At 34.0% G+C, this 10,298-nt stretch overlaps 2 protein-coding genes across 3 annotated transcripts; one reads left to right on the top strand and one right to left on the bottom strand.

Moving 5' to 3' along the window:
* LOC137831440 (zinc finger (C2H2 type) family protein) lies at positions 1-1,858 on the top strand. Its single transcript, XM_068639116.2, has one exon. It carries the CDS (start codon positions 460-462, stop codon positions 1,618-1,620), a length of 1,161 nt encoding a protein of 386 aa, XP_068495217.2. The 5' UTR covers positions 1-459; the 3' UTR covers positions 1,621-1,858.
* A 2,346-nt stretch (positions 1,859-4,204) lies between these two features.
* On the bottom strand, positions 4,205-8,448 carry LOC137831439 (GDP-mannose transporter GONST2). Of its 2 annotated transcripts, none has more exons than XM_068639114.1 (10): positions 7,971-8,448; positions 7,204-7,388; positions 6,710-6,920; positions 6,379-6,518; positions 6,078-6,207; positions 5,460-5,558; positions 5,162-5,316; positions 4,966-5,082; positions 4,648-4,745; positions 4,205-4,558 (listed from the first exon to the last, which is right to left on the bottom strand). In XM_068639114.1, the coding sequence occupies exons 2-10, from the start codon at positions 7,377-7,379 to the stop codon at positions 4,515-4,517; spliced, it is 1,170 nt and encodes a 389-aa protein (XP_068495215.1). In that variant the 5' UTR covers positions 7,380-7,388; positions 7,971-8,448; the 3' UTR covers positions 4,205-4,514. The 2 variants fall into 2 exon arrangements, 1 of the variants encoding a protein (XP_068495215.1); XR_016521350.1 differs by having other exon boundaries at positions 4,366-4,558; positions 5,173-5,316.
* Positions 8,449-10,298: the final 1,850 nt, after the last annotated feature.

Raw genomic sequence — 10,298 nt, 5'->3', positions numbered from 1 at the left:
GGTTAAAGCTTAAATATGATGAACACAGGAACACTATCCTTAGCTTCTTCTTCCATTCGAACCCAAACGATATAATAATCTCTTTCTGGGGCACACCACAGTAAGAAAGAAGCAGAGATCAATGCTTGCTTAGTTAACGCTATGAAGTTGCGTTCCACCTACTCTTTTTAGTCTCTTTATCTTTATTCTTCTTCTGTTCTAATGCCCCCACCCTATACCCCTCTCCCCCATCAACCTTCCTTTCCATTCTTTCTTTCTTTTCCTTTCTTCACTTTCCTCCCTTCTTCACCCCTACTCACTTCATCTTCTTCCTACCAAATGATCCACAAACACCACCCCACTTGCACCATCCACCACCATGCCTTCTTAGCCTCCACCATCGTCCAAAATCTCAAAAACCCACATAGAGTTAGATAGAGTGACCACAAAAGATTCATTCTTTTTCTGTTCTTACAACTTATGGCATCATCCATTAACACCTTCTTCAACAAGTTCCTCTATCTCCTCATCCTCTTGCTCCACCTTGGCTGCTTCCTCTTCACCACCACCACCGCCGGAGGAAAAAAAGCACCGCTGTCAAAGAAACGCAAAATCTTACCTTCATCCCAACCTTCCTCCCCTTCCCACCCAAAATTCAAAACCCACAAAGCCCTGTCCTCTTCTTGGCATTTCATCAAACACCTCCTTTCCACCAACTCCTGCAAAACCCCCAAAACTGTCACCGCCCAATCCTCCCCTCAATCCACCGCCACTGCCTCCACAACCACTGTCTCCGCCGCTGCAGCGCGCTCCCTCGTTTCACTAACACAACCCGACCCGGACAGAAAACCACCCGGGTCGTGTCCCGAATCTGACATCTCCGCCGACACCAACCTCTTCTTCCCTCTCCGCAACGACATATTCCCCTGCACCGCGTGCGGCGAGATCTTCCAGAAACCCCACCTCTTGGAAACCCACCAAACCCTCAAGCACGCGGTTTCGGACCTGTCCGGATCCGACCCGGGTCACAACATCGTCCAGATAATCTTCAAATCGGGTTGGCCCGAATCCAAACCCTCCCCCACCATAACCCGCATCCTCAAGATCCACAACAGCCCGAAGATCCTCGCGAAGTTCGAGGAGTACCGCGAGGTTGTCAAGTTCAAAGCGGCGCGTCACGGAGCCCTCACGCGCCGCCGAGACGAGCGCTGCATCGCCGACGGCAACGAGCTCATGCGCTTCCACTGCTCCACGTTTCTATGCGACTTGGGACACAGTGGGGATTCCTCAATTTGTTCGCAGCAATTTTGTAACATATGTGGAATTATTAAGTCAGGGTTTTCCCCGAAACTCGACGGAATTGCCACGCTGTCCACCAGCTGGCGGGCACACGTGGCTATCCCGGATGACGTGGAACGAGAATTCAGCTTCATGAATGTCAAACGGGCCATGCTCGTTTGTAGGGTCATTGCGGGTCGGGTTGGATCCGATTCAGACGACGCCGAAAAAGCTGATGGAGGTTTTGATTCGGTAATGGCGAGGCCAGATACTGGGGTTTACACCCGGCTCGATGAGGAGGAGTTGTTGGTGTTTAATCCTAGGGCTGTTCTTCCTTGCTTTGTGATTGTGTATAGTGTCTGATGTGATGAATTGAATGGCTGTGATGATGATGATTATGTGAGCTTGATCGATCAAACGGTCATGATGGTGGATTGTAATTTTAATTTGGTTAAGTATTTTGTAGCTAAGACATGCTTTTTTTTTCGGTTTTGCATAATGTGGGTTATTGGACCCTTGTGCACGAAATTTTGTGCATTAAATTGACACATTATAGTATAGTATAGAAATTGAATGTGGTGTATCTAATACTTTTGGTGAATCCCTTTTGGTTGTGTTAGGCTTCCTTCCTCTTCTTAGTTTATGATTTTTCTTAGACTAGCATTGTGTGTTGTAGAGTGGTGGTTAACCTTGTAATTCTCATTCCCATAACATCATCACATGTAATCCTAGGACCCATTTTCCTAAGATACCCTAAAATTACTTAGTGGTAAATTTTTTGTATATTGATGTATAGAAAGGTTATTTGTATTACAACACTTTCCACACACTTAAAAAAAGAAATTAGAAGTTAATAAATTGTAAGATAAGAGAGAAAAATGTAGAATAATTAAAAATGATTGATGTAATAAATATAGTGTACATGGAGTATAATTGACTGATAATTTGGCCTTGTAAACGTGATCAAGATTCAAATTCTAAATTTGCATGTGTATGAAAAAAAATATCTATTCAAGTTATTAATATATTAATTAGATATCGGTATCAATTATTGACTATTGGCTGGAGATACTTTGAGTTGATTGAAAATGAATTATATGAAGAGACTTTTTGCTTTTTCTAAAGTGAAGTTTGTAAAAATTTTCAGGTTTTACTTGAGCAGCTCTGATGGAAGAAGACCGAATAGTTAGAATAATTCTTAATTCTTATTTAATTAATGATCTGAAATTGGTTGAGATAGTAATGTTTTGATCTGAAGTTTCTTGAAATAGTATTTTATGATTAATCTCGTATCTGAGATATTGTTTGAAGTGGTAATGTTTTGTAATTTGTTTGTTTCTTATGTTTTAATGATTTTTAACTTGTCAAAATTTAAAAAGTCATTTTCATGCAGAGAACAAGACACCTAAATTTTCCATTTTTTTTTTGGAATAACTTGTTAGTTTCTTATGTTAAGGAAAACACTTTTGTTTGATTAGCTATGTCAACTAGTAGAACCAAGCCATAATTGAAACTTTGAGTTTGAAGCATGCACGTGTTGCCGTATTTGTAAGGACTTCCAAGTTTTTTTTGCTATATGAAGAACATTTAGGTTTGATTTGCTTTCTCAACAACTTCACAGAAACAAAGCTATTACTACAACGTTGATTTTAAAAAACAACGTGAATGTTTGGTTTTCTTCTTGTTTTAAGATTTTCGGAGAAAAAGAAAGATTATTTTTGTGTATGTATAGAAGAGTTTTACAAGGTTTGGTAAGTGCATTTATATGTCAAATACTATTAATGTTCATCCTTTGTAATGAACGTTACCTATTTTTTTTTTCTTTTAACTTTTTTCGAGCACACAAACACCAAATCAACAACTTTGCAAATTATTACACATCGTAAAAAATTAAATATCAAGTATATTATCAACTAAATAAAACTATTTTAATTTAATTATTCGAATATTAAATGTACGATTATGTTTTCTAGACTATAAACTTTGCTACTGGTTCAGATAAATAATTAGATCTAAAAAGAACTAAGACAAAAAGCAAGTTTCACCACCTAACACCAACAACTACTCTTTTTTTTTTTTTTTTTTTTTTATCTTCAACAATTGGTATCTAAAAGCTATTTTAATCTTTGATTAGTAGAAATTTAGTCGTGTGAACTTATATTGAAGCACTTTTTTATTTTTTTTCTTGTATAATTTTTATGACATTAGTTAAAGAAAATCAAACCCTTTTCTAACTGGACCAATTATATATGAATATAGATTAGAGAAAGAGGAAGGGTTGTTAAAGACTTTTAGATAAATATTCTCCCTTTGAAAGTTTGGCAAAGGAAAAAACTGTGAATTGTATCATGTGATCTTCTAACTTTACTCCCCAACCTAATTTTTATAAATATTTCAAAATTCAAAGTTGTCTCATGAATAGATAATTTGGGAGAAGTAAACCAAAAACTTTTGATAATTAACAAATAGTTGAATTAATATTTTTTTTCCTCACACTTAGCTTTAATTTACTCTGAAAATTTTATAACATTTTTCTTTCTCTTTTGGCTTCATATATACCTACCCACCCTTTATTCATAGTTTTTTTTATTAAAAAACTATCTTATTTATATCATGATAAGATAAGTTTTCAATAAATTTATTCAAATTAAAATAATTTTAATTATAATATATTATAACAATATTCAATCATGTTTATAATAAAATTTATTAAATAATGTCATTTTCTCAACTTTTCCGACCAAAATCTTAGATGAAAAAGTGGATTGTGGATGATATAGTCAGTTGCAATAATTAAACAATTATGGTAGATTTGCTTCAATAGAAAAATCTAATTAATCGCTTTATTCCTTAAATTGGACCGTCCATTGTTTTATTTCAAAAACAATTTATTTACATTTCGTGTAGTCAAAGAATAGCATCAGATCATTACTTCGAGAAAAAAGAAGAATAAGAATAATATATCAAATAATCAGGAACAAATTACAAAATCTTTTACTGAATTAACAGAGCCAAACAAAAATTCAAGTATTACATTTGGTGCTATAATTTCTGTGTATAACTACAAAAAGAAATAGCATGGTAGGTGAGTAAGATCATTGATACTTTCCTTGAAAGTGTTTCAGATAATTATTCCACATTTAGGGCTATATCAAGAGTTGAATTTGCACAACTTAATAAAAATCTATATAGTTATCATACACGTATTAATTCTCACACACTTCATAGGTTATTGTACCTTGTAAGGTTTAATGTTATCAAGATATCTTGGCTCTTGCAAAGAGTACACCAGCAAAAAGACCTGAAAATACAGTGCAATTTTTGTTTCAGTAAGATTAAAAGGAAGGAGTCATTACCAAATAAAAAGTGAAGTGATTCTTAATGAATTACCAAACAAAATGCTGAATAAATTTGATACACTGAGAGGAACTTTGAACACTAAAATGCCAGCAATAGTGATTGGAATCTTGTTCAAGGAGCCTACAAGACTGTAAAACACACACGAACTCATTAGACAGAACTCAAATCAAAATAAACATCTGAAACAGTAAAATTTGATAAAATGCTAGAGAGTTAAGTTTGTTCACTGAAATCTTTGGCATCCTTTTCTGTCACCATATTTTATCCATAAGAAATCACTAAGCATATTCCTGTGACTTTTAGCAAGACTACATCTATGTATTATTGAATTTCTACTCCACAAAATACCTATAAGTTGTAGGGCCAGTTTGATGCAAGAACCACATTGAGGTAAAGCTGATGGAGAGTCCGAGCAATCCACTGGCTGTTGCAACCACCCAAAACATCGGTAGTTTAACGACGTCGCTGGAAATCGAGACGAAAACAATGGTGAGGAGGCCAAAGGGATAATTGAATTTTGAAGAAGAGAAACACATTCACTCACGCATGTATTACATAATGCCACTCGCCAAAAAGGAAAATCAAGATGATGGCAAAAGGTAAGGACAATAAATTGTTCAGCAACACCATTGACACCTCTTTAAGAGATCCAGATTTTGTTGACCTTTTTGCTTCATCCATAACCCACCTAAGGGTAAGCTGCCACGAAAAGGAAAACAGTTATCAAAGCTTGGATTGAACATAACTGAAATTTGATCCAAGGAAGGTTCTCATTCTCAAAATCATCAACCTAGCATCAAACTTATCAGAAGTCTCTTTAAACAAAGGATAAATACACATACTGAATAACTTGCAGTAAGAACACAGTTGATAATCTGCCAGGCATAACCAACTGTATCAAAGGAGAGATCTGTGATACCACCACTGACAGCAGAGATAATCTGTATGAATTTTGTATAGAGAGGCAAAAAATACTTCAGAAACTAAAGAGAGCAACTAATATGACTTATTAGAAATTTAGTAAATAACATAGATTATTCAAGATTTTCTTATAGGAAGATACAATCATACAACTTGATGAATAAATGAGACTATTCGCATTTTCTTTTCCATGATTTCTGAGATGACGAAGCAGCAAACGTCATCGGATTAGTCAGACATACAAATGTCAGAACGAAGAGAGGTTTCAACCACATTGCATTACCAAGGATTGTTGTATTTGCATCATGAAATATCCAGCATGTTTCACCTTGATTAAACTAAAACTTACAATTATTTGAACTTACTGCTAGAAGTGCATGAAATTTTCATATAACAAGAATACAAGATGATTTAGTCATCCAAGATTTACATATGGAGACAATAGATGTTATTTAATACATGGTCATGAGCTGTAACAACAATCAAATTGTCTGAAAATAACAGCACACAAACAAGTATGATCTAAGAATGCCATTTACCATCATAAACATTGCAGTCCAAACTTTGGGATTCTGACGTTTCCGAAATAAATATAATTCTCCAATTGCCGTTAAGATATTTGTCATGTTCTTGAGAATTGTCACCATGGCAACATTTATGTATTTCAAACTGAAAAAGAAAAATGGTACAGAAGACATAAGTGTAGACAGGAGCAGCACAAGACGCACGATCATTGACTAACACACTGAGTAGTGGAGTAACAGCACGGTAGAGCTGGTCCTTTCAAATTGTCTTACTAATCAGGTTCAACATGTTCGTTGGTGTTAACAAAGGAAATACCTATACATGCCTGAGACAAGCATGCCAATAAAGACCACATTCACAGGGATCCAGGCCCTGATCAACCTCCAGCTAAGCTTTTCAACTGCAACCCAACCAGAGAGAGCCAGCAGAACAACAACCAGAGTACTGATAAAGTTCTGCGAAGTATAAGGAAGAATAATGATCATATAACTGATTTTTCTTTTACTATAGGCTCCAGGAAGAAGTTAGGCAAGAAGCAGTGAGACTATCATTGTTAAGAATTATAATCTGATTAGAAATTTAGAACCTCTTGCCATCATTTCACAACTCTTATAGCATTGGGCAAAATGGACAAAGACTAACTTACTTGATAAAACATCAACGATACTCCAGCATCGAAATTATAACCTGATAGAACAATTTTGTTCAGCATTATCATGGAGCAAGAAGAAATGCAATAAGCTGCTCCAGATATAAGAGGTCCAGACCTCTTGACTGATCCTAGCAAATGATGTTTTTCCTCCCCATCAAGACTGACATTATCACTGATTGTAGCCTTATTTGCTTTCAGAAGAAATCTGCTTGTAAAGGTGAATGTGTTCCACATATTACTTAAGCACCAGTACTATTTGATAAATCAACAATCATGGTATACAAGGTTAAACATGCACCCTAAATCCCAAAGTTCAAACGATAACTTTCAACCACCCAAAAACCGGATCATATATCATGGAACAATTGAGTGAAATGAATTATAAACAGATACGAACATGGAATCTTGTGAGCGAAATCTACAGTAACTGAATAGAAACAAAGCAAATAGAGGAAAATGCTTGAAATGCATAGAGATTTATTTCACACCTATCATTCCCAGCTCTGCGTTCTGCGTTTGTAGCAAAGTTGTTTCCTTGCTTGCGAGCTGTGTGCATGGCATTAGCTCTTTCATCTAGTAACTTTTCTGATATTACGGCGCTGCCTACCCCTGGTTCTTCAGGGTCATGCTGATAAAAAATGTCTAACTTAAAATCAGACGACATATCATTAACCTGAACATAGGGAAAAGGTGACAAAAAAGAAGTCAGACAAGATGAAACAGTTACACATGATGCAAAATTCTCCAGTAAAAGAACGAGAAAATCACAAATTCAACAAAATACATAAAAAACTATGAAAACATGCTGAGAAAAGTAACTTCTACCCTACAAGAGAATGAAAACCTTGAAAGATGGTTTGACTCTGAACACAATATCTAAATTACAAACACAGTTTAAATCAAATTTTAACAGTTGATTATGGGAGGAGTACTTGAAAATATTTCCATCAACAAACAATCAACAATAATGAAGTTCATCAACTAGAAGAGTCATTCATTTCATTTTTCAACACAAATTCATTTCATAATTAAAAAAAAATGATTTCAACCTTAAACTATGCGATGCCCCATGCAATTCTCAATTTCCAATAAAACAGTCACCACCACAGTTATGAACAAAGACCATGATGAAATGAAACCGGCCATCCAGCAAACAAGTGGGCACAAAAGTAACAAAAGTCATGATAACAAAACGAAAACAACAGCAAAAACAGGAAAAATTCAAAACTCAGAAGAAAAAAAGTGGGGTTCTCACTTGTGCACGGGATAACTATCTTACACAGAGTGTCCGCAGAGAGATCATCCAAAAAGATTCAAACTTGAACTAAATGAGGAGTATCCACATGGAGAAAAAGTGAGAAAAACTTCCTGGGGAATGGAAAACCCGCACTTACTACCCAGTTGCGGAAAAGAGGAAGTCACCAAATAAAAGTTCAAACTTTTTGAATAACACGCAAAGGGAAGAGCAATTAAGGTGATAGTATGAAGCGGGTGTTCCATGTGGGAGGAAGCGGTAATGAAATAGAATAATGGAGATGGAGCGGATTCCGAGGGCTCCCAAGTCAAACTGAATGAAGGTGTCATGGAGATGGCTTGAAGAAGAAGTGAAGTGAGTGAAATGAAAGAAGGAAAAATGGGATTTGCATATGAATGAATGTGACCATTTCATGGTTTTGCTTTGTTTAACTGGAATATGGACACAAACTGTTCATACCTCAAACTTTTCCATTCTTAAAAAGGACACCAACACCTTTCTGTTTTTGTTAATATTATGAAAGCTGTTTTTTAAACACAAAATCCAAGTTTACTAACAATATTAATAATTAATTTTAAGATTAAATTATGACTATTCCCAATTCTTAACAAAATTTTGAATCTATGTGAAAAAACATAATGTGTAATGTTAATAGGCAGTTTTGTCAAAGTCAATTGTAATTTGTAACACATTACATCATATTCTTGATATAATAAATTATGTCATTAAAATTTGTATTGTAGAAATTTATCTTATGTCCAACAAAAAAGTTATACACAACAAATGCAATTTTATGACATAATTCTTTTAACTTAAAATTCCTTTTTTATCTCCATAGTTTCCTCATTATAATATATATATATATATATATATATATATATATTAAATTTTATAAAATCAAAATTATATATTATTGACACCAAAAGTTGGTTTAAGTTTTTTTTAATGAACATACCATTTTTTTTACTTAAATAAAAATGGGTGTTTCTTCTTGTACATTTACATTTTTCAAAATACTAAAATTAACCTAGATAACTTTATTTAAAAGACAGTGTTAATGGTGTTAATGACTTCTACTATAGGAGTTGTTTTATTTTTATGATTATTGGCATTGTCTACGGAGTAAGGTGGAGGCGTGACTGCATTTTTTAAGTCTTGGTTGGTTTTTAGAGATAAAAAATGAGTTTCCTTTAAGAGCTTTTGATGGTTATGGGGTGCAGAGGATCTGTAAATTGGGTTCCAAGAATTAGTACCAGATTACGATAATCCAAAATTATATAAATGCACTATGGAAAGAGTAATTTGTAATCAGCTTCTCCGGTTTAGCATTTCAGAATGGCATGTATTTTTTAACTTGAGAATTAGTGAATATTTTTTTTATATAAGGATTCCAAGCAAAACCCTTTTCATTAATATACATATAAGATTTTTCATACTTTTGTTTGCAATAATTTTTAATAAAATAAATAAATCAAATTTGAAAAGATTCAAATTAGTTTAATTATTAGAATTTTGATAATTGAAATTGAAACGATTTCATAACCACCTATAGAAATAAGAACAAATAACTTGTTGGTGATATCTAATGGTAAAATTTATTGTATCGAGAATGTGAATGTTTGAGAAAAGTGAGAAGGTCGTGGCTAAGACTTGACGCTTCTGATTCAAATGAAAGATAAAAATTATTTAGATAGTTCTTCCAAAAGTGTTTGCAAACAAATATTTGCCCACTTGTTAAACACACATGAAAGAGATTTCGTTTAAGAAAAAATGAATAAAAACAATTTGGAAAAGTCAAAAGAAGTAAAAAAATAGAGATGATAAGTGTAAAGTATTTGTTTGATATTTTGTGTTTATTATCTACTCAAAAGACAAAACAAGTTAACTTGGGAAACAATTGAAATTTACTTTGTACTTCTCTTTAGACAAATTGTACTAAATCTCATGTAGCTACACGATTTGAAGAACTCTCTAATCGATGCTCATTATCAACATCCAACACCTGCAAACAAAAAGATATTTATTCATTCTCTTTAACAACAAAGCATTGTCATGCTAATGAATAATTAAAAGGGTATAAGAAAAACACTTGGACAAGGATAGATACTAAACCTCCATGCTTGTGAAGTCAGCATTTCCAACTCCAAGTATGAGAATAGATAGGGAAGATCATATTCTTTAACAAGAACATTTATAGTTTCTTAAAGATAAGTGATTACTCCGGATCTGTAAGAAGATGAACCATTTAATTGATTATTCATTATCATCAACAAGCTATTTGGATAGCCTCTACAATTTCATTTCGGACAACATATTTCCAAATCAATT

Source organism: Phaseolus vulgaris, chromosome 6, assembly GCF_051622355.1.
Source record: "Phaseolus vulgaris cultivar YP4 chromosome 6, ASM5162235v1, whole genome shotgun sequence".
NCBI classification, from domain to species: Eukaryota; Viridiplantae; Streptophyta; class Magnoliopsida; order Fabales; family Fabaceae; genus Phaseolus; species Phaseolus vulgaris.
This window is presented reverse-complemented; position numbering and strand designations above follow the sequence as displayed.